Source organism: Amblyomma mixtum, chromosome 4 (genome assembly GCF_055824585.1).
Source record: "Amblyomma mixtum isolate Tamu chromosome 4, ASM5582458v1, whole genome shotgun sequence".
In the NCBI taxonomy this organism is placed as follows: Eukaryota; Metazoa; Arthropoda; class Arachnida; order Ixodida; family Ixodidae; genus Amblyomma; species Amblyomma mixtum.
The window spans coordinates 132,037,999-132,062,896 of record NC_143015.1 but is presented as its reverse complement, the minus strand read 5'-3'; the positions used below and the strand labels follow the sequence as shown (position 1 = coordinate 132,062,896).

The 24,898-nt window shown below is 49.4% G+C and overlaps 1 protein-coding gene across 1 annotated transcript; it reads right to left on the bottom strand.

Annotated features, from left to right (window-relative positions):
• Positions 1-7,352: 7,352 nt before the first annotated feature.
• LOC149348245 (E3 ubiquitin-protein ligase SIAH1-like) lies at positions 7,353-19,311 on the bottom strand. Its single transcript, XM_089588032.1, has 5 exons — positions 19,103-19,311; positions 15,042-15,324; positions 13,812-13,944; positions 10,325-10,431; positions 7,353-7,993 (listed from the first exon to the last, which is right to left on the bottom strand). Exons 2-5 carry the CDS (start codon positions 15,301-15,303, stop codon positions 7,596-7,598), a joined length of 900 nt encoding a protein of 299 aa, XP_089444158.1. The 5' UTR covers positions 15,304-15,324; positions 19,103-19,311; the 3' UTR covers positions 7,353-7,595.
• Between the last annotated feature and the right edge of the window lie 5,587 nt (positions 19,312-24,898).

The following is a 24,898-nucleotide window of genomic DNA, read 5'->3' as shown; positions in this document are numbered from 1 at the left end:
CTGGGCACCCCAAGAGAGCACCTCAGTCGCCCCCACGGTATGCTAAAGCTGTCTGCTAAACGTGTTTGAACACCTGTAGCATACTGTGTACCGCGTTACCGCTACCGTTACCGGAGTACCGGGAACCCTCCCACTGGCGGTGAGCACGCGCTGATTGGTTCCGACAACGCGGGCGCGAGCACAGGATTGGTGTATGGATAGGAGCGCCCCCTTTGAAACGGGGTGGTGGCAATTGCCACCATGCTCAGCTTTTCTTTATTTTTTTTTAACTATGTTGTCAATTTTCATTAAGATCTGCCATCTTCTTTGCCTACGGTTTCCTACACTTCTAACCTTATGTCACATCTCTGCTTTTCAGCCACCAATCCTCCAATCGCTTTTTGCTAACTTCCACTGCAGATTTATTTACATGACCATTGTTATCTTTAAACCCTAGGGCCTCCGGAAGAGTGACTGTGCCTGCATCGACATCCGGATGGATACCATCGCATTTGAGTATGAGGCGTTCAATTGTTTCTACAGATCTACCACACACTGCACATGTGTCATCTTCTTCCCTAAATTACTTTTTGTAGCTGCGCGTTATAAGACACCACGACCTTGGTTCCAAAAGTGGGGCACTGCCTCTTGAGTTATCATAGAAAAATTCTTTCCTGATCTGCCTTTTCCAGTATCGATATAGTTCTGGACTATGTTTATTTTCCATTGAATTAATCCAATTTTTAACTTCCGCGTTTTTAACCTGTAGTTTAATGCTCTTTCTTTCTCCGTCCTCATGACCGCCATACTTACTGGTTAGTGTTCTAGTTCTTTCCCGCCACTGTGAGTCAACGCTCTTTCTGTATAAATAAGCTGTATAAGCTTCCGCGTATGTGGCGCCATCTGCCGCCGTCAAGGCAATTTGCGCATGCGCATTGTCTGCACGCAGGCTCCCGGTACCCCGGTGAAAGTAAAGGTAACACGGTACACGGTATACTAAAGGTGTCTTGATTACCTGGCTGATTACAGGGGTCCGAACGGTAACTCGGACCTGCATCTCGTCGGTCACCGCATCCAATGTCGAACTTCCCATGTGCGATGTGCTCTAACCTGAGAAGATAATGCAGTCTGAGGTGTGTTCGTTTCGAAGTGCGCGAGAGATTGAGTGTCGCGCCCTATCTTCCGAAGGAACGCGGCAGCGTATCGCGTCTGTCAGACGTGTGGCGCTTCGGCTCCGTCATTTTTTGACAGGAGCCACGACTCAAGTTGTCGGACCTCATCAATTTTGCTCACTTTGGATTCGGCATGCTGATCGCCATCCGTGGACACCAATTTCATTCAGGTGGGCCCAGTGTTTCAAATTTTAAAGCGGGTTTTCCTTCCCGCCTCCGGGGCCTACGCTAAGGCTAACGGCTGCGCCGGCGTTCGGCTGCGAGGGAACTCCTGCTTTCTGCAAGATGACGGAAACGCCCGTTCAACGCGGTTATGACCCGGACGCCATGTATTGGTCGACCGTTCCCGTCACTGTGGAACCCAAATCGGCACCCGCGGACCCGATCCGCAATGAATCTCTCCTCCGTCTACTTGAGCGTCGCTCCAGACGAGAGGCCAAAATAGCGGCGGACGCCTCGGCAACCGCCGAAAATGCTACCCGCCAAGCTCCCGCCTCGCAAGCGGCGAAGGACTCCGGCCGTAAGGGCCGCAACCCAGTGACCAAGTGGAGGTCCAAGCCTTTACCAAAGTTTCAAAAGGACGAATTTGTCATCGTGATCAAGCCCCGGAATTCGTTGGCCATCCGGGACGCCTTTCAACACGGCGAGCTCGGTGCCGCGTTCGGCGCTTTCCTCGGGGCGCCTCAGGCAGCCGAGTTGAGCCTCCTTTTAAGCAAGGAACAAAATTTGATCCTCGCCAGCACCCGGAACGCTCACGTCGCATCGCCATCGGGCGGACACTTGTCCCAACCCAACACAAGACAAGTGTGGCCTGTGTGGACAGCAGGCACCCATAAAAGAGGAGGTGCGGGCCCCTCACCAGTGTATGCCAAAATGTGCGGTTTGTGGTGGTGGCCATGCCATGAACTCGCGGGACTGCAGTGCTCAATATCGGCATACCAAGCAAGCCGCCCCTAAGGGCGGGAAATCCAGCAGGTCGGGCAGGCAGCCACGTCAACCAAGCAGCGATGCTTCAAAACGACAGACGCCTACCAGCCGGAAGGACGTCAAGAGCTGTCCAGTGCAACCACCGCCCCCACACGGCGGCCAGGAGAAGCAAGCCCGCTCCCAAGACAACAATGGCGCGGCCAGTTCTTGGGCCAACGCCGTCAAAAATGGCAAACAGGTGAGCGGTTCAGGCAGGGTTGCCTCCTCCTCCCACCCCCTCTCCCCTCCCTCTCGCTCGGCGGCTGACGCTGAGCTCCACAACCTTGTAGCTTCTCTCCGGGCACAAAACGAGATGCTACTTGCAAAAATTGAAGCCTTAGAGGCTAAAACAACTCCCCCTCCCCCTAGTCCCTCCGATACGGACGCTATGGAGAGCGAGACGGCGGCGACGCCGACTATGGAATCTTCCCTTGCCGAACTCGAAGCCCGTCTTAATGCCAAATTTAACACCCTATTAGAAACTGCGATGGAACGCCTCATCGCTAGAGTCATGGAGGCCATCCCCTCTATGATCGCTCAACACGTCGCGACTAACACCCGCCTTTCTCGCAGAACCGGTCCACTTAAGGACGTATCTGGTCGGCCCTCGAGATTGTCCCGCCGAGTAAATAACCTTGACAATGACGAAGACAGCTGCCCCTTTCCAGTTGCTGAGCTTCAGCCCCTGGTATCTGGCTCGGGGGCAACCTCACTTCCACCTCTCACCTCTAAATATGAGCATGGCGGGACACCACCGGTGTAGGCGCTCCCCTCTTTCCAAATCGGCTTCGCCCATTATGATTACTCAATGGAACTGTCGGGGGCTCCGGTCCCGTTCCAAGCGGGCCGACCTCCGACTTTTCCTTTCAACCTTTCAGCATTTGCCTGCCGTAGTTGCCCTCCAAGAGCCAGGGAAAGGCGCCATACTAACAAATTATACGACGTTCCAGCAGGACCCCTCGTCTTGTCTATTAGTCCATAGAAATTATACAGCCAACCAGGTCGACTTAGACATGCAACTTGAATACTCCTATGTAATGGTGACCCTCCTCCCACTCCGCAAACAGGACCCACCGCTATACATACTCAATGTATACTGCAATCCGAAATTGCCGAATGTATCATTTGCGGACCTCTTTAGCCGCGCACTGAGAGTTGCGGGTCGAGACCCCCCTTTTGATTGTGGGCGATTTCAACGCTCACGCTCGGATGTGGGGTTACTGCCGTGAAGAGAAGCGGGGACACAAGTTGGCGGAGCTTGCGTCAACGCTGGGCCTCACTCTTCACACTGACCCAGTCCACCCAACTCGTATAGGCAACTCCGTGACTAGGGATACATGTCCGGACTTGACCTTCACCCGCAAAATTCAATATGCAGACTGGGTCAACACCGAGGAAACCCTCGGCAGCGACCACTGCCTCCTGAATACTATGATTAGGATCCATCCTTTCGCGCGACCAACAACACAAGCCCGACTCCCAGATTGGACCAAGTTCAGGCAGAATTATAACAATGTCACACCCATACATGAGCACGGCTACCAGTCTTGGTCACAACAATTGGTCTCTGGCCTTCGCTCCTCCGAAACTCAAATTCAGCTCTCAGAGGCGGTCTCGGATGTGGACAACCACCTGCTCCATCTCTGGGAGGCCCGGCATTGCCTCGTCCGTCGGTGGTGCCGGCAAAAGCACAACCGGAAACTTAAAGCTCGCATCGCCGAGCTCACACAACGAGCGGCTGAGTATGCGGCCCAACTCGCCGACTCCAACTGGGTGGCCCGATGCAATACGGCCGCGCGGCAAATGTCCGGCCGGAACACGTGGCGTCTCTTTCGCGCCGTAATTGACCCAACGCAAACACGCACGGAAACTCAAAAACAGCTCCAAAGAGCAATACACAGCTTTCAGGGCAACACAAATCATTTGGCACACAAGCTCCGGGACCAGTACTTGTGCACCACCCACGACTCCCGCGGGCCGGCGTACTCTTATGCAGGTTCTGACAACGTTGAGCTGTATCAACCGTTCCAGCTTCACGACCTCAAGGCGGCCCTGGCAAAAATGAAACGCGGCACCGCTCCGGGTCGGAACAAAATTAGTCAAATTGTTAGCCAACCTCCCCGACCCAGCATACCTGTCTTTATTGAATTACATTAACTCAATCTGGCTTGGGGAAGTGCCACTACCCATCGAGTGGAAGACCGCCCTGGTCACCTTCATCCCTAAAGCTGGCAAGGCCATCAACACGGACAACCTCCGCCCCATCTCTCTGACTTCCTGTGTGGGCAAACTCATGGAGACGATGGTACGTGACAGGTTGTCCGAGTTCATGCAATCCAAACGCCTATTCGCAGACACCATGTTCGGGTTTCGCCCACACAGATCTGCACAAGATGTCCTGCTACAACTCAATCGGGCTGTCCTCGACCCCGTGGAATGCCCTCACAATGACAAGGTCGTACTCGCCTTGGATTTGAAGGGTGCATTCGACAACGTTACCCACGAGATCATTCTTACCCACCTCTCTCAAACTAACTGTGGCAGAAATGCCTTTCAATACATTCGGCAATTTTTAACCGACAGACAATCTTACATTCGGATCCAGGCTAAAGAACATGGCCCTTTTCATTTAGGAACCAAGGGTACACCCCAGGGCGCGGTGCTCTCTCCCCTCTTATTCAATTTGGCTATGATGCGCCTACCAGCCCAGCTGGGCGCTGTCGCCGGTGTGCAGCATGCGCTGTATGCTGATGACATCACCCTGTGGGCCACGCAGGGTTCCCTTGCAGACATTGAGGCTAACCTGCAGGAGGCGGCGACCATAGTGGACCGTTATGCTCGCCGCTGCGGCCTCCAATGCTCCACCCAAAAGTCTGAATTTGTGCACATACGCCCCTCACCAAAGTGCACAGCCAAAATTTCATTGTCTCTCGAGACAGGTCCAATCCCTGAAAATATCGAAGTCCGGGTACTGGGGCTCTTTATACATCGAGACAGACGGTCAGAACCAACATTGGCCAAACTCCGTCAGGTGGGGGACCAGGTGGGCCGCTTGGTCCGCCGGGTTTCTAACAAGCGCGGGGGGTTACGATGTAAGGACGCCTTGCGGCTGGCGCATGCATTTGTAACCAGTCGAATTCTATATTCGACTCCATACCTTCACCTGCGGAAGCAAGACGAGGATGCACTCGAAGTCATCCTCCGCAAAATTATTAAGCGGGCTCTAGGCCTCCCCGTGACCACCTCCAACAAGCGCCTCCTGGGGCTAGGCATGGTGAACACATTTCGGGAGCTCAGGGAAGCCCACTTGACTAACCAATACACACGTCTCTCGAAGACATCGTCGGGTCGCCGCCTCCTTGCCCGACTACACATCAAACACACCACTCTCATGGAAGAGCGCGTACGTATTCCATCCCAGTGGAGATGCGCCCTCCACGTGCGCCCTCTTCCCGCGAACATGAATCGTGAGGACCATAATGACCGGCGCCTGGCGCGGGAGGAAGCCCTGGCCCGCCACTATGGATCGAAACCCGGCGTATTCTACGTGGCTGCCTCAGGCCCCCACCATGGGGGATGGTACACAGCCGCAGTCGTCCACCAATCCAAAACAGTGAACGGCCTTACTTTCCGAGCCCGCGACATAACACACGCGGAGGAGGTCGCCATTGCGTTGGCTGCATCTGATTCCAATTCAAAAACAATTATTTCCGACTCGCGAGGGGCATGTCGGAACGTCGAGCAGGGCTGGGTACCGTATCTAGCCTAGCGCATTCTTCAAAACAGCGTCTACACCGGTGACCCCGCGCACCGGCGTATCGTTTGGGCTCCCGCTCACATGGGCCTTGAGGGAAATGAGGCAGCTGACGCCGCCGCTCGCGCGCTCTCTCACCGGACATTCCCCTCCGACCCTGACGATCAGGAACTCGCATTTATTCCAGCTTACACCTTCAAAGACATCGTTTTACTCTATCAATCTGGCCATAGTCTTTATCCCCGCCCGTGTAAAGGTCTGTCAAAGGCGGAGGAGCAGCTTCTGCTCCGCCTGTATACTAATACTTTGCTGTGCACGGCAGCTCTGAAACACTTCGACCCTTCTTTCTCGGGCAGCTGTCCGAACTGTGCGGAGAAGTCTTCGGACATCTACCACATGGTGTGGGCCTGCCCCTCCAACCCTGCTATCCCCCCTCACCCCAACCCAACCCGGGAGGACTGGGAGGCGACCCTGCTCGGCTGCTTTGACCTGCAGGCCCAACGGGCCTTGGTCGCGCGAGCCTGGGCGGCGGCCGATGCCACTGGGGTCCCGAACTAGGGACCTCCACCTAGTATTTGTAAGGGCTGGCCCCCTCTTGGTCAGCTCATGCATATCCTCCTGTATTATACCTGTACATAAATGTTTTCCACCACCACCTATCTTCCGAATATCTAGAGTAGCATGTACTCTGAGAGTGAATCGGGCCCAAAATGAGAAGCTTCCCGCTCGCTACAGCTCATTCCAGGTGAGTGCTGTAGAATGGCTAGCTTTAGTGTAAGTACAGCAGAGCTGATGACTGCAGCCGTTAGAAGGGTTTAATAGGCCTTATAATGTCTGGTGTGAAGCCCGAAAATAATACGCGCTCGCGTAATGTGGCGCGTTCTTTAGAGCCAGCTCTTAAGATAGCCGTGGAATGAGATGAGTCTTGAGTAAATGGTACAATGAGTAATCTCATCGAAGACAATGTTCATGTGGCTCTGAATTATGGTGGCATGAGTTCCAGCTGACGACGAACGCTTAACCTCGTTGCAGGGTTCTGGCTATAGCCCTGTCCCTACATGGCCCATTCCGGTGATATCAATCTTCCTCTTCGTCGCTTTCCGCGCACCACAACCTTAACGATAATATTACTATGTCTAAGTTGTTTTTATGTCTCATGTTAGATAATGTTAGATAATAATGTAGATAATGTTAGTATGTCTAGTATGTCTAGATGTCTATATCGCAACCAGGAACCTCCTCTCCCACAACTTCCCCTCTCATTGTGACAACCGCTGCCACACACTAGATCTTTAGGCGCACGTTTCCTTCGTCCTGCGCTTTTAGCGGTAGTATTCCGGTTCTGAGTGCTTTAATGTCGTTTCCTATTTATTTTCTCTCATTACTAGTGTCGCTATAGAAACCTACATCGTTTCAGTTGCTCCTTATTGAGTACACAATTGTCAGCCGAAATCAGTAACCATCACAGCTTGATCTTTTAATCTCGTACGTTGGATAATATTTCAAAATCTAGCAAACAAGAACACAAAAGGGGCCACAGCGCTACCTCGCAACTAAAGATTTTTGTCCTCACAGGTTTAAATATATAGACAAAAACCAACAATACAGAACAATCACACTCGGTGACCAAACTTCTACTTAGATGTCCTCTTGCGTGTCTAGAAGATGGACATTTGTCAGTGGCCTCCACAGAAAACCTTCTCTTGTAAAGCACCGAGAGGCTGTCACGAAGCCATCTGCCGCGAGCCGAAAGCCATGTAGATGCTCACGCCAATGTTCAAGTCGCTGCCGTCAGCGAACATCTTGACGGTGTCCATTTCGAGGGTGATTCCATTGCCGTTTTGCGTCGGGGCAATGCTATCATGGACACTGCGGGCCATGGCGTCCAACGCTAGGCTCTGGTATCGGTTTCTGAGCTCGAAGCGGCAGACGAACTTCAGAGCCTCCCTCCGTGGGCCGACCAGCTGTACAGCGGCGAAGAAGCGATGCTCCTTGGGCGGGAATCCGTGCTGGTACTTCCTCATCTGGACCACGAAGTGATGGCCGAAGCAAGATTGCAGAGCCACCCAACCGAAGGGCTCAGGACGGTTGAAACCACCCGCGCAGATCACGATGCGCTCTCCTGTGGAGAGAAAGGCCGTTTCACCGTAAAAGAGAAGCGCGTAACAAGTGTTTCATCAGCGGTAACTGTGCACGAGGCGCTCTCTCTATCAAATACTGTCGCTTTCGTATTCTTAAAAATTGGTGAAGGAAAATTGCTATATTATTGCGAAAGCAATACTACGCTAGGTTTCGAGCCTTCACCGTGGTCTCGGCGGTAGTCACGTTTGATGTTTAGACGGCCTCCAGTCTTTGACGTCATAATGAGGTGAAATCTGAGCAACCAAGTCGGTTCGTCGGCACGGCCCCAGCGATACAAAGCTTGCACGTGACGTCACTTCCGCCTCCATCAAGCGCTTGCGGCCATGCTGCCGAACCATTCGGCCGTCTCCGCCCGTCCATCCTGTGACGTCTGACCACACCTCGGACGCTTTGGTTTACTTTCTCATCTTTCGGGCGCGATGCCTACTCCACAGATGAGTGAACCATTCAGTACAGGTTACTGCTCTGAACTTATTCGATCGGCGCGCGCACGCTACGCACACAAAGTGAAAATTTGCGACGATACAGATCCGTACACGCTGCGACCGGGAGTCGACGATGCGTTGTGTTCTCTGAAGTGACCCAGGGGGATATCGTGTACTCTTTCCAGCTTTGTGAATTTGGAAGAAATGAAAGCCATCTAATCAATGGAGGCACACAACGATTTCTGCAGTAGGTAGGTTAGGAGCCTGTCTGCAATGCGCCTGCGAGACGAAAAGCTCGGTCTCGGCACACCGCTTTCTCTGCCGTCATTGCTCGTTGCGGTCGTGGCGATCCAAACCGGCTTGCCTAGTGCTTTATCTAGGATGCAGCGACGCGGGACCCAGTCTGGGTTTGTGTTGTCAGAGAAATCGGATGGGGTCAATCAAAACAGCAACCTTCACTTCAGGGTGTAACCATTGCTTCCCACGTTTTCGCGAACATTTAGTTGACGACACAAGCGTCTTACCTGTCACAAAGTGCGCTCCGCACACAAGTAAATTTGAGTTATCGGGGTCCAAATTGTAGCGCTTAAAGCGAGCTAGCCACAGCTCGCGCAGATTCGTACTGAGTCATGGATCGCTCGCACTTGCATGCCTGCGATTATGTGACGAATGCAGATGAAGTTCGCGTTAATGGGCTCCTTGTTTCACCTGGACCAGTCGCTATGGTTGGAGCAGCTAAGGGTGGCACACAAAACCGTACTGAATCTACGGATGGACGAGAACCAACACGATGCGAGCTACCATAGGCAGCGGTAAGCTAGAGGCGGTCCGCCGGTGGTTCGGCAGCATGGCCGACTAGCAGCCGACGGCCACCGGATGTGACGTCGGTGCAAGCTATGTATAGCCATGGAGCGCCGCAGATCCCAGGCAGTAAGAGAGGAGACTGCTTTAAATTCGAGGAAAGGAAAGGCGTCTTACCAACTCTTTGGTTTAGTGGACACCTCAATAACACTTTAACCTAATTCCAGCGTTCATACATCCTTTCTGACCTAGACAGCGTTGTAGACAGCGTTGATTTGGAGGAAAGGAAAGGCGCCTTATCAACTCTGTGGTTTAGTGGACACCTCAATAGCACTTTTAAGCTAATTCCGGCGTTCCGTGCAGCACTCGGGCTTTAGGCTTTCACTACTTGAGTCGCTAAAGTTGCTCGTAATTTGCTTTCGCAACCTTCCGCGCTTAACCAAGCTAAGCCTCTCCCAATTTTAATTTCACTGTTTTATCCGCTATGCCTGGCTATCTTTTCTCCGATATGTCTGAGAGCAGTTACCTCCAATAATACAACGCTAACCCTCTAACGCTAACCCCTAATTTCTTCTCAAAAAGTGCATTTTTTGCTCCCGAAAAGACAAAGCAACCTCAGAAACAGCCGCAGAATCAATATTCGCAAAGAAAATAATTTAATTCGCGTTTTAGTTACTGACCCTTTACGCACAGTTAAAGCTGATTGAGCAAACCAACTCCCCTGCAACGATTGCCTTGGCTTCCACGAATGACACCATGACCGAAGATCCAACCTGAACACATAAGCCTACCTTGCATATAAAGCTTGTCAGGGGTTAACGTATCCCAAATGCGGCATATTGGATTTGCGAAAATGCGTGGCATTCGGTGCCCTTTTTAGGGAGTTTTAGCGAGCCGCAGGCACAATAGTGCCATTTTTATCACAGGAGTCACTTGAGAGGTGCGCATACATTAAACCTACGTGAAGAAGGCCAGTACTGTGCACGCAGCATCGGGAGACCAACGGTACCTGGTACACGCCCCATTGAGCACGATTCAGGTATGCTATAAGTCACTAATATAAAGTGCGTTTGGATTCTACTCACCTTGAAATCTGGGGACAAATGTGTGTCTCTTCTCGATGTGAGAGATGAGTTCGTAAAGCGAACCCTGCCAGGCACAGGTGTCCGAACCCAGAACGCAAGGGGAGGGTCTGAGAAATTTTCAAGAAAATGAAGGCAAACTGCCTCAGCAAATGACCTTTGGTTTCTTGGTTTTCTGTATCAGGGCTTAAGTTGCACTTTAAATGCTTTTAGAAACATAATCCCAAAAAATGTGACTTCAGATTTCTTTTTTTTAACTGACACGGTGTTCCGTCTAGATCATAGCGCCCGCACATACTTTCGGCACGGAATAATTAGTCAGCATGATACACCTGCGCAAACACTTTCCATTATAGGATCGCCGTTGTAGATATGCAAGCAGGTATGCATCTGTCCGGCGTACCTATAATACCTATTTTTCTATAACACATTACCTTGGTGTAGTTAGCACACTTTGCAAGGATCAGTACTGCAGGCATGCGCTAGAAGGACGGTTTGAAGAGGGCCTAAACGTTAATATGACCGACAGGTCGTTGGCAGCGGTAGCAGAGTGGTGTCTTTCCTTCAGCACTTCTTGTGCGTTTTAGTGAAGTGAAGCAGAATAGAACTAGGGGAGGAAATGTATACGACGAAGGCGGGGGCTAAAATTATGAAATATCCGGCGCCTCTATCAGTTTTCTAAGAGGTATGAGCTTCTCTAGCCTGGTGCTCTATTTATGAAAACCATATGATAATTTCCAAAATAAACCTCTGGCCCCACTCAACAGAGCAAACACATTACATATGATGCTATTTAGATACGCTGCCTTCCCTCGAACCAAATCAAGCATTCGCTATCATCATTACTTATTTGCACACCATGAACGTGTGCTTAAATTGGTTTGGTTTGTTTATTGGGGTTTAACGTCCCAAAGTGACTCAGGCTATGAGAGACGCCGTAGTGAAGGGCTCCGGAAATTTCGACCACCTGGGGTTCTTTAACGTGCACTGGCATCGCACAATACACGGGCCTCTAGAATTTCTCCTCCAAAGAAATTCCGCCTCCGCGGCCGGGTTCGATCCCGTCCGCGGCGGCCGAATTTCGATAGAGGCGAAATTCCAGAGCCCGTGTGCTGTGCGATGTCAGTGCGCATTGAAGAACCCCAGATGGTCGAAATTTCCGGAGCCGGATGGTATATTCCCCAAGCATCCAAAAAGTTTCAAATTTACATTGCAGTACCGATATATTCGAAAAGCAAATACAAAAATGCCCCCCCCCCATCCCAAATTCTGTGTATTCACCGCTTTTTCACCACGAAAAAAAAAATGCGAGCAAGGGAGATGTATGCGTCATAAGGAATAAAGAAGACAAGCCCAATGAATTTTCGAATAAAAATTTCTCTTTGCACGATTACTGCATAGAGAAATTTCTCAAAAGTAAATGGCATTAGCGGATTTTTTCGCAATCACAAAAACTGACGTCTGGAGACCAAGCAACCAAGCAACATGCTGTCAGGTTTCGCGTGCCCTGTTAGGTTGTGCTCACCATACAAACATTTGCGCGGTCTTAGATGCTGTGAAGACGGCAGGGACGTGGCCTTACTTGTTGGTGCCGAAGGAGCTCGTGACTTGGGCTCTGGCAGCTGTTATCGCAAAAGTTATCACGTACTTCTTCTCGAGTGAAATGTTACTGTGCACTACCTGGCAGCTGCTATCGCAAAAGTCATCAGGTATCTATTCTCGAGATCTCTTAAATGCCACTTATATCCAATGCCTTCTGGACCATAACAATTTACGTGGCCATTGAGGTAAACTCATTCGAACATGTGCAAGCTGAGAAATCTGAATGACGCTAAATCGGTCCGCTTTGGCCCACTCCACCATTGACAAAAACGTAACCGAAATTTGCACAGATTCCCAGGCCGCGTACCGCCACTACCTAAAGGGCGTGGCGACGCCGGCAACACATCGTATTCTTGCCACAGTCACCTCTCTCGACCGAACAGTTACTCTGTCGTGGGTCCCTGGGCATGCCTCGATCCCCGGTAATGAGCGCGTTCATGCGCTGGCCCGAGAACTCTCCTCCCGGACCCCGGATGATCAGGCACCCAACCCGGCGAACGAGGCTACATCGGTCCTGTATACATATCATCAAATTACAACATTCTACAAACTCAGCCGCATGACACTGCCACCACCCCACAGTACCTTGTCGCCCTCATCCAGCGCCACATGGCGGCAATTACAGACAGGCTGTTTTATTTCCCCCCACCGTCTCTCATACTTTCACCCCACCTTTCCTCCTGATTGCACCACCTGTGGCGTGCCCAGATCTACACTTTTCCACTACCTTTGGGAATGTCCTCCCCATCCCCAATCCCACTCATTCTTCATGGGAGGCTGCTTTACGGACCGCTCAGCCCGCCGGCCAGAAATGGCTAGTGGATCGGGCTTTACGTGAAGCGCAAGCCCGTGGACTCCTGGACCAGTAGGGGACCACCCTGGAAGATTTTTTATTTTTCTTTGGTGTAATAAAGTTGTTTCCAACCATCCAATCGGTCCGCTTACGGCCGTTGCGCAGCAAAATATGCTTTCATTAATTTTATGTTGAGAGTTCAAAACGGAAGTTTCTTTTTCACTACTCGCTTATAAGTTGTGGTGGTGATAATGAGACGAGGTTAATATATACAGTGACTAAAGGTTTGGGAGAGTTGGCGGCAGCACATGTTAATTGATGAATGGCGTTGCACAGAAAGACGAGGACGACAGGTTAACACACATATAAGGTGGTTGTGTGCGTGTTACGCTCTCGAACACGTCTTTTTCTGTCGAGCCATTATTCGCTTAGGTAATGTGAACTCCATGACCGGTGCGTGGAGAACGATGGCAGCGCGGCCAAACCTCTGACATCAGTCAGTCAAAATCCGCCGGCCGATCAGTGCTGTATAACGCGAGAATAAGTGAAAACAGTTAAGGTATTTTCATATTAAGGTAAAGAATTTTAGAGCTCCATGCATATATAGCTGTCGGCCGATTTTAAGACGTACTCGCTCTACAAGTAGCGCTTTTCATCCAGTCATTGACAGTCATGTGGCGGCCTTGGGATCTGTACAGCGGTAGCAGGCGTTGAACCAATCCTTTTCTCTGAAATAAGTCATCTATCCATACATTCCCGGAGGCCGTCGGCGCAGTGAGAGGAGATACGAAGTAGAGGAGCTGCGCTGTCATACGTGATCTTACTTGGTTCAGTGCTGGTGTAAATTTGTATTCAATTGATCACAATTCCTTCAATAAACGCGGCGAGGTGACCCCTGTATCTTATTCCTGGGTCTTTTCTTGCCTAGGAAAGCTTCGTGCTATGTGTAACTAGCCTCATTTTGTCCAGAACGCTATAATAAATCGGTGTTGACATGATTTCATGAAAAAGAAAACGATTTTTTTTCTAAGTGTAGCTTTAAAGAGAAAGCAGCCTATTTTTCTATACGAAGACCACAAAGTGAGGGGAACATACCTGAAGTTGCAGAACAGCTCGTGGCCTGGCTTCTCCAAGGAAGAGAGCTTCTCCGAACAGCCGAACAATTGGTACTTGCAGGGAAAGGACACAAGCCGTGCCACCTTCTCCATGGCTCGGTTGCGGATTCTGCCTGCAGTGGATCATTAGATTTTGATTCCGAGGTCAAGGTTATCATTTTAATATAGCAACAAAGACCGTTTTCAATGATGGTTAAAAAATAAGTTTTGCACTAGTATTTTGGGGTCCTATTAAGAAGAACCTCTTCGGTCAAACCTAATCCGCAGCAATCCACTTCGGCCAGAAGAATTTTATTATCATCGAGTATTTTTCGTACTTTTTTTCACTGCTTAAAGTGGCAAGTCTACGTGAAAACTATTTGAAGCTCACAGTGTAAGTATTTATTGGTTTATAGGCATGACGTCAACATTGGACATCAGGACTTACTGGATATAACACTCTAAAGGCAGCTTCGGTTACCGTTGTACAAAATAAATCAGTGAATGATAAAGAGCTTTATATAGCAGTGGAAAAGGGCTGTAAAGAAGTTCTTGTCATTTATAAGGAAAAACATTGATCTTTGTCTTGGCACAAAAGCGCCGCTCTCTCCTCAGCGCCTTGTCATGATGCGCCGTAATCATGCGTGAGGCCAGTGTTCGATTTGAGAATACGCCGCATGAACAAAAAGTTGGTTCGAACCACCCACTGCCTTCCTTAAAGCCTGCGGAGGAATATATGGAGGCTTTTCTTACATCAGTACTGCTCTCTTATATTCCGCTCTAGAACGTGTTTAAGTTGCACTGCGCGAACGAAAACGACAACGAACGATAACAAAAAAAGTTCAACTTAAGGACAACGCAGCGAGCTGTGGAAAGGGAAATGATAGGTGTGACGTTAATACACAGCAAGAGGGCAGAGTGGGGGAAAACGTGGGTTAACGACATCTCAGTCGCAGTCAGAAGGAATGGGCTGCGCAGGGCATGTAACGAGAAAGCAAGATAATCGATGGCCGTTAAGGGTAACGAACTGGATTCAAAAGAGAAGACTATCGTAGCAAGAGGCGGCAGAAAGTTAGGTGGGCGGGTGAGATTAAGAAGTTGGCAGGGATACGAGGGCACAACTGGCGAAGGACAGGGTTGATTGGAGAGCCATGGGAGTGACCTCTGCCCTGCAGTGGGCGTAGTCAGGCTGATGATGATGATGATGATGAAGCACCGAAGCAGGACCCACCCACTGGCTTCTCGCAGATGGCGCAGCGAATCATCCTGAGCAGGCAGTACGAGCACGTGATGTGGCCGTTCTCGCACTGGTAGATGGGAGGTAGCGCGTAGTCCCGGCACACGGGACACTCGAACAGACTGACCAGGCTGCTGGCGACGCTCTGCGCTGACGGTGCGGTCGTGGTGTTCGGGACCGGGTAAGACGTAGATGGTCGCCCAGATGCCCGCGAACCTCCCTCCAGGGTGCTTTTCTCGCATTGTACCTTCTTCATTATGCGACCTGTCGAAGAGATCTGACACCACGCCAGAAAAGATGATTGCAACTTTTAGTTGGGTGAGGATGACGTCGCGCTGAGGGCATATAAGACTGAAAGCTGGGCTAGTTGGTGTTTAGATTGAGAGGACATAGTAGTAGCGCTAAAAAACAGGGACAACAGGATAGAACACGTGTTTGCTCACGCACGATTGCAGTTCCACGTGTATAAGAAAGGTTTCCAATAGCTCCCGCTCCTTCTGGTCTGCATTTACATATATCACATGTGTAAATATATCTGTGATATATGTAAATCATATATGTATTACGTGTGATATCAATAAATGCAGACCAGAAGGAGTGAGAGGTATAGGAAGCCTTTCTTATACATGTGGAAAGGCAATCAGGCGTGAGCAAACCGAATGTTTATCTTTCTACTGAGGAGTTGAAGTTCTTGTATCGGGAAGGGCCGTGACGCATGCTATTACATTGTTAATTTTTTGGCACCTGATGGTCACCTGTAAATGCGCGGAATTTTAGGGGATAAAGTCAGTTGATGTCTAACGCCTGTGCTTTCCTCTATCCTGTCGTTCCTGTTTTTTAGCGCAACTACTATGTCCCCGCTGTGCGCGCCAGAATTGTGTCGCTGTGGAAGAGAGGTATATAGAGACAAAAAATTAACTGGCGGTTTGGCATTGTGTTCAGGAAAGTAAAAATAGCGTTAAATTTTACACAAACCACCCAGAAAGACGGACAGGACGGGCGCTGCCTATCAGGTGAACACAATGCCGCACCAACTAGCCCCCCAAAAGGTACTGTTAAACGATTTAACACTGCTAAGCAAGATGCATTGTTCAAAAGCACAGTTTTTGCTGGTGGACACCACCATCCTTTTTAATCGTACTATCGATAGTGATACCGGTAATAATATTGATACTACTATCGAAAGCACCTATCGATAGTACTATCGATAGCCCGCTACCGATAGTACTATCGATAGTTCGATAGTGACTCAGCTATCGATAGTATCTATCGATATTTTTGCATCTCTAGCGGCCCATATACCGCAAGGAGGTTGATCTGCAGTCTGTCGCGCTAATCCGCGCGCGCAGCGGGGCTAGATTTTACCGCGCGCTAACACGTGGCGTGATCACGGAAGGGACAAACTCTTTTCGTTGCTATATTTTTACTTTTTAAGACTAGGCTTCAAGGCTGTCGCCGGACTCTCCCTGCTCAGTATTTTTTCCTTCTGCATGGCCAGTGCCGACGAGAGTGTTTGGTGGCGCCATCACTAAACCAGAGCATTGCGATTTCCAACGCGGCTGCATAATCGGCGCGAAGGACGTAGCAGCTGCTCTAATATGGATGGTGCGGAAGACCCGCGTCATTCTTCAGCTAGCTAAGGGAAACTCGTGATTGGTCGGTTTTTCTGCAGTAAAAACACTTGAGCAGCCATAGCAACGTTGACCAGTGACGGCTCTCGCTGTGTTAAAAGCTTTAACTAAGCCGAAGCGTCGTTTAGACACCAAATTGCCCTGAGATTTAAATGGCTTAATTATTCTGTGGGTGGCGTGGTAATCGGCTTGACACGTCCTGTCACCGTGACGCCACCTTCACGTGACAGATCCCGGGATGTACCTTGCCACTGCGTCATCGTGAGCGGGGACGCTACCGGCGGCGTTAGCAATAGACGACACAAGCGTTCGGATCACTAGCCACGAACGCGCTACCCGGAATATCATGTAGATCCCCAAATCAAAATATACCGCCAACAGAGAGGTAAAAATCTGTTGTAGAGAGAGACGGGGAGAGAGAGAAACTTTAATGATTAATGGACAGGTCTCCCTGGTTATGAGCCTAGCACGCTACACCACTGTGCTGGATAGGTCTCCACCATATCATTCGGGCTTCAACATTTCGCGCCAGTGCACCTCTCACTCACTGAGCACAAAAAAACCACACAAAAAAAATCTCTGCCTCTCCCGTAACCGAGAGTAGAGTAAGCATGAAATGTTTACGGGCATAACACGTAGCGTACGCGGATACGACGAGACGCAGGCCTGACAAGAATGTATATGCAGCGCATTCGAAAGTTTGCGACACACGTCTTTTCTTTTCTTTTTCTCTCTCCTCTGACCTTTAAATTCTCCTCTATCTGCACAAAGATCACTCGGGGAGAAGCAAGAAAAACTACAGGAAGCGGCAACTTGCGTAGAAACTTACACCAGAGAGAGGGGCCTAAGATGCTCGACGGAGAAGTCGGAACTCCTCAGGGTCGGCAAGCATCCCACCCAAGCGATATTGGAGGTCCTTCTCGAGGGACAGAACATCCCGGAAAAGAACATGATAAGGATCCTGGGCATGTGGTTGCAAGGAAGCCGGAAATGCAGCCACACCATCAGCCTGCTGAGTAAGGCGGCAGAGCAGGTGGGCCGTATGATCAGCAGAGTCTCCCAAAAGAGATATGGAATGAGAGAAGACGACACTCTCAAGCCAGTTAACACCATAATTGTCAGCCGAGTCACGTACTCCCTGCCGTACCACGCGACGACCAAGGCGGAAAGAGAGCAAGCCGACATCATTCTCAGGAAGGCGTACAGGACTGCTCTGCACCTACCCAAGCACACGTCGAACGAAAAGTTGCTCCAGCTAGGCATCAGCAACACCTTCAGCGAGCTCGCCGAAGCTCTGCTGGGAACGCAAACCACGAGACTCAGAGGCACCCCCACGGGACGAGCGCTCCTAAGAAGGTTGGGTCGGGACACGAGCGGACTGGTAGACAGATACACGGACGTACCGGACCACCTTAGGAAAACCATTAACGTAGGACGATTGCCGAAAAACATGGACCCCAATCTTCACGAAAACAGACGAAAAGCGAGGGCCGAGTACGTGGAGAGAACGCTAGCCCAGTTAGACAACACCGTATACACGGACGCTGCCGTATATCCGCGCGAGAGAGAACGCGTAGCCGCGACGGTAGTGGTAAACAAGGAAGGCAACATGATCACGTGTGCCACAGCAAAGGTCGCCGGCACAGCGGAGGCCGAAGGGATTGCCGTTGCGCTGGCGGCAGCAGAAGGCTACAGAACGGGCCGATCTCTCAACATACTGACGGACTCGAAGGAGACGTGTAGGAACTACACGAGGGGCAGGATCAGCAGAACAGCCCTTAAAATACTCAGCGGGGTAACCTCCGCCGAGGAGAAACCCAGGCATAACCTAATCTGGATCCCGGGCCACGCGGGCATAGTGGGGAACGAAAGGGCAGACAGCCTAGCTCGAGGTAACGCATTCCGAGCAGGGCAGTCAAATGCTCCGGAGCTCCGCCTACAGGCTTGCGAGGGGGGATACGCAGAGACCTTGCACTTGCATAGGGGAGCTAGAATTAGATATCCACCACCACACAAAGCCCTAACAAAGGAGGAAGCGACCGGCTGGCGCAGATTACAGACCAACTCCTTTCCTAACCTATACATACTTAATAAGATGTTCCCGACACAATACAGAGCCACCTGCCCTTGGTGCGATGCCACACCTACACTTTATCATATCACGTGGGAATGCGAACGCAACAAGGCATTCCACCAACACGAACACCCGAGTGCGGAGCAATGGGAGAGTCGGCTCACCAGCGGCGAGCTCGCGACCCAAAGGGCCTTAGTGCAGCACGCGACTGATGCAGCACGACTCAGTGGAGCCTTGGAATAGGGGCCCACCCTTGCTGACGAGAAGCCTCAAGTCGCCAGCGCCAGAGAAGACGACGGAGACTTCACAACCGCGAATCCCTTGAAAGATACAATAAAGTTTTCACTCACTCACTCACTCTATCTGCATGCAGCAGCGGTGGTGGCTCGGCTCGAGCCAGTAGGCAGGCCCGTGCAATTTCCTTTTCTTCCTTCTCCCAGTCACAAAAACAACAGTATCTAAACTGCGTAGAGGCGAAAGCGTTTTCCGCACCACTTTGCCTATGTGACACTGGTGACGTCACCACTGGATTATTTCACACATAATTGATGATGAAGTAATGGCGAATTACTAATTAGTGTTTAATACTGATTAATGACTAAATACTAATTAACTGTTAGTTAATTAGCTCAATCTTCGCCTTTATAGGAGTGGAACGCGACAGCGTGTTGTAGCGCCGCCAGGCAGTCCACGCAACGCCACTACCCGTTCGGCGCGATGCCTTGCCCTTCTAACGCGACGCTTTTTGAGGAAAGGAAATTGCGCAGTAATTCTCTGTCATCTTGGTGAACACCCGAACCGCTCCGTACAGGAAGGGACGAACGCCACCACCCGTTCGGCGTGATGCCTTGCCCTTTGAACGCAAGGCTTTTTGAGGAAAGGAAATGGCGCAGTAATTCTCTGTCATCTCGGTGGACACCCGAACCGCACCGTACAGGAAGGGAGGAACGCCTCCACCCGTTTGGCGCGAAACTACGGGCGCTTGTATGACGGTCCTGTAGGAGGACTTAGAGAGTCTCGTTAAATCTCGTACGGTGCCTGGGTGTTCTCGTTTCAGTGCCCGGGTGAGTGAAATTCAGTGCCCAGATGTTGGCTCTCGGTCTCGGCTAGACGTCACCACGCTGCCGACAACGGGAGCTAAAAGAATTTCATGCTTAAAACATAAAAAGCAGCAATGAATGAATACGAGACTGCCTTGATCGGGTGTTTGCATATATAAAAAGTACGAGTGTCAGCGAAGCTTTCCCATCCCTGCACGAGCAGGGTACTTACGTTTACGATGCCGCTTTTAGGATATAACACCAGGCCTAGGAGGGTACGGTGGTGGCGTACAACTTCTTTTGTGGCGTCCTTGTTCCTTTTCTGTGATGCTTCACACTTTAGTGCCGCTGCCCAGTGTTGAACCAGAGGTGGTGCTTGTTCTCCTAACGAATCCCAATGGCGCACACCGTCAACTTCTTCTTCACAATTTTTTTGTTCACTGTCACACGTGAGCAGTCAGCGCCATACTCTTCTTCTTTCTCGTCCTCACCAACCAAACGACAGAGTGGCTCAGTGGCTGAGGTTCAGCTCCAGAGATCGGAAATGTTGGATGACCAGCCGCTTCGGCCGTCTTTTCCCAGAGATGAAATAGAAAAAAGAATGCATGTCCGCAGTGTTACATCAGAGCACGTTAGATAACATCAGGTAGACGGTATTAATCCAGAAACCTCCACTGCCACGCCTCTTTCGCTTAAAATATGTTTACTCCCTCCTTCAGTCCTTTCCGCAAGGAGTTTTAAGAGTTTCTTTGGAATGAGACAGTCACTGCACCTTTCCTCCTCTCATAATTACGATTTTCCTTTTCACATCCCGGAATACGGTTTCCAAGAATACGGTTTGGTAAGTTCAAATGCAGACCTGTTCAAATGTGCCGCTCGGTATTCATAAGAAAAGTGCACCAAGCAGACCAGTACAGATGGAGGACGGAAATGAAGGCACTGACTAGCAACTGAACTTTCTTTCTCATTTATTGCATATACATAAGCACATAGAATACAAGTATGTGCGTATGTCATAATGAGCCCGTCTATTCCGTACCCTTGCCAGCTGAATTGCTTTCTTGCATATATGGTTCTTTATTTCAAGTTATCTTTCATTTGCTAGTGCTTCAAAACAAAAAGTTGTGAAATTTGAAACCTTATCCATGAAACCTTATATTTAAACCTTATGCCTTATCAATAACAGCTGACTGACAGCCCTGTCTGGCCATTTTCCACCGCATCAGCTTTTACAAAGCATAGCCGCCCGCCTACATCCCTGCAAAGAAGTGCTGTTTGCGAAGTGTCGATACATGTAGCAACAACAGGTGCATCAGGTAATACACTGGTCACCGTCTAAAACCGACATTTGTGTTCCCCTGGTCGTTGTATGTATGGTTGAATATTGTCATACAGGTGTCAGAAGTACAGAATAAAATGGCACGGATGTAACAAAAACTACCCCGCAAGCAGAGTTTTCCAAAACGAGCCCAAGGGAGACACTGATATCAGCTCATCTCCTATATGTAAATGCAATTATCTGAATCATACGTACATGATAACTGACATATCAGTTACTCAGGCTTCACGTTTTCCGCACGCAAAGCGCTTATTTTTATTTTGAATTGCAAATTGTTGTTTCTGATCATTCTTCCGTCATTACGGTGCTGTGTTCTTACGAGAGAAAACACTGAATTATTTTCAGGATTGTCGCTCGCTATGAGTGGGGCTCCTACTAGAAGCTGCAACTTCTTGAGGCGTTTGCCATTTTAGTTTATAAGCAGAAAACGTCATTGCGCTGTATGTCCGCGCTACCACTCTCTAAACACGAGTAGTATTGCAGACTAACCAGAACGAAGAACCTGGGCAGTTATTTCCGAAATTGGTAAAGGTTCTTTATTGAAACATGTATGCGATCAGTTACGTAAACAGTTTATTGATATTAAGCAGTCGAGCTGAAAAAAAACTGTGTGATGCAATAACCTCACACAGGTGTCGTGATACAAATGTCATACAATTTGTCCAATATTGTATGGCATTTGTATGACAAATGCATGATTTCCCAGAAATTAATGACATTTGTATAATAATCTCGTCTGAATGGAATGATAATTGTATGATATTTCTATGACATATGGTATGAGTTTATTGGATCATACAGCTTTTTTTCAGCAGGTTCCGCTGGCGCTTTACCCACTCTATGGCTTTCATTACAGAGACTTGCTTCGGGAATTAACGTAGCCTCTTGGTAAATACCCTGAAAATTTACCTTCAAGAGAGAGTGTTTATCCAATTTCAATTTTAACGCTAGGAATTAAACCCCTTCGCGCAAATACTTTCAGATAGACAAAAGAGACGAGGTGTCAACGAAAATTGTCTCTATGTGAAATTATTTGCGTCAAGAAGATTTTATTCCAAGTTTCAAGATTCTAAACCAACTAGCCCGGCAACATGCCTTACTGAGCTGTATTTCATTCTAGCAATTTATTTCCTCTGCCGAGAGCATATCTCCAAATCCAAAGCCCATTGAACTGTCAGGAGGGGAGCCTTGGACTGGCAAAATCCATTCCTCATCAAACACCATGCGCTGCCCACAATAGCCGGACGTGACGTCAGCACCGAAGCCTCTAACGGTGTTCTGGAAGGTTCCGTGCTTCAATGAGAACACGCCCACGAGTGATGTCAGCTAGAGTCCAAGAATCTCGCCATTCGAACACTATAGACATGTTTTATTGACAACTCAGGATCACTTGTCAGCTCAGCAGTACCCAGAAACCATATGCGGTTCACGGAGAGCCCACAGTTTTCTCCGACTGTAGTTAAAAAAGTATTCATGTGGGCTCAAATTCCTACGCACGCCTTAAGATATCCTGATGCTCATGGCTGCGGTCGCTAAAGTTTTCTTTACGGAAAGAAAGGAACCCGTGGGTGATTCATAAATTACTTTACGGACCATTCCTATAGTTCCAGTCCACTTCGTGTTTTCAAAGAAATAAAAGGAAGAACCGCGATGAAAGAACCACGCAACTGAATTCCCGTTTCCTGCCTTTCAGTTGTTGGCTGAAAAAAATGGTAAATCTGAATTCCTGGTTGATGGAGGCTTAAGCAATCATTAACCACAGAAAGCAATTGCCCATATATTTTACAAATGCGACACTTGCGGTCTCAGAATTAAAGGCAAGCAGAAATTTGCGTAACAGATAAAACAAAAAGCTCAGTTCAGAGCGCCTCAAAAATCATAACCGCGGTCACTTCTGTTTCTTGAATAACTTAGACACAGCACTATATCAGATCTTTTATTTTTTTGTAGCGCATACAATGGCGGCCCTAGGTACAAGTCTGGAGATAAGTAAACTGAGCTTAAGTAAGCCGAGCATAACTGAAAGGAGCAGAGGTGTTCTCCTTCTGATTGCGATCGTAAGTGACCTCGTGACAGTGCATCGGTGTGGCAATGACAAAGCCAGTGGAACAAAGGGGTTTTCCTACAGGGTGTCCCTTTGGGTGCCGCGAAAGGTGCCTACGAAAATTATTCGCGTATAGGCTCGTTATACATTCCCTATAGTAGGAATTCTCACCGACCAGCAAAACAAAAGAACAGGAGAACATTGTCACTAAAAAAAAAAAACTGTTCGATATGCAATGCAAAGAATGTCTCGGAAAGTTCAAGTCAAGCTCTGCAAGGACTTTCTCTGAAGTAATTTCGTATAGGAAGAAGCGGAGGGTATCGACGCCCGCCCTTAGACAGCTGGCACCCGGCCTACTCCACGCTGAATATATGACCGCACTCATGTATATACAGATGGCTCGGTCTCATCTACTAGTTGAGCTTGTGACCTGTCATTCCTGCGAGATAGACCAGTATTCACCAGCTAATTACTCATCAACCTCTCCGCTCTCCGTGCGGCTGTACAGTACATCGGTGCATGAACACCCCACAAACAGGCACTGTTCCGAGATTGAAAACTTGCCCTACAATATCTCAAATCCACTTTACGCAATGGCTATCACGAACAACCTGCAGCGGAGATAATACACCTTCCACATCAGTCACAGGAAGAGGGTAATAATATCATCTTCCAGTGGCTACCAGGACACGGTCGCATTGCTGAAGATGTAGCTCGATCGGCGCACGGCTGTGTGAGAATTGTCAGGATGCCACTGACAGGAGGAGATGCAGCAAAGCAACTTCCATCGCTTGGCCAAAATAGGATTTTAGTGTCATGGTCTGCCCTTGGGAACTCGGAATGGCGTCTGAACCGCCTCGACCCCTTGCTTCATCTCCCGGCCTTTTCCGCTTCAATGATACGCTGTTGTCTCGCCTGTGGCTGGGAGTGACGCATACAAATGCCTACTCCCACTTAATCCCAATGGCAGCTCGACTCACTTGCGTCTTACAACTGCGGATGCGAATATACAATTGAGCATCTATTTTGTGACTGCCCTTGTTTTGAGCGTGTCCTCCTGGCTGCAACTCTCCGCCGCTTAGATCATAGGCCCCTTGCTGAAGCCAAGATTATGGATCCTTGGACTAAACCCTCATCGCAGACGACAGCTGTGAAGACGTTTTCCAAGTTCTTGAAGGAATCAGGAATGAGTTCAAGGTTGCAAACTTTCAGTGTATGCCTTGTGTACCCAGTTAGTAATGGCCTATGGGAACGTGAAAATGATCTCCTTTCCTGTCTCCCCTTTCTCTCTTACCCTGCATTCCCCTTCCAACGTGTTAGTTTCCCCTCCAAACTATGGCGCTCGGTATTTGCAGTGGCTAGCTGACTTAAGCAGACGTATTTCCCTAACACTCGCAGAACCTCGCTACCAGTTGTAAACTTTTGTTCCCCTTTGTATTAAGTGCATCTCGCTAATGATTGCAAGAAGCTTCAAAACAAGGCAACTAGATTCGTAGCTTCTTGTTGCTCACGGAAAGTCAGCATTTCATCATTTCATCCTTAGAATCTGAATCTTATCTGCGGCTGCTTTCATTTCGACGTCGCATTTATAGTTTTTGTCTTCACCATAAGTTCATCAGGAACCGTACATCTGCGCAGCTACTTTACGCATTTCTTATCGCATCCGACAGCGACCCTTTAGACGTAATTCTTACCTAGGACGCAAGCCGACCGGAACGACCTT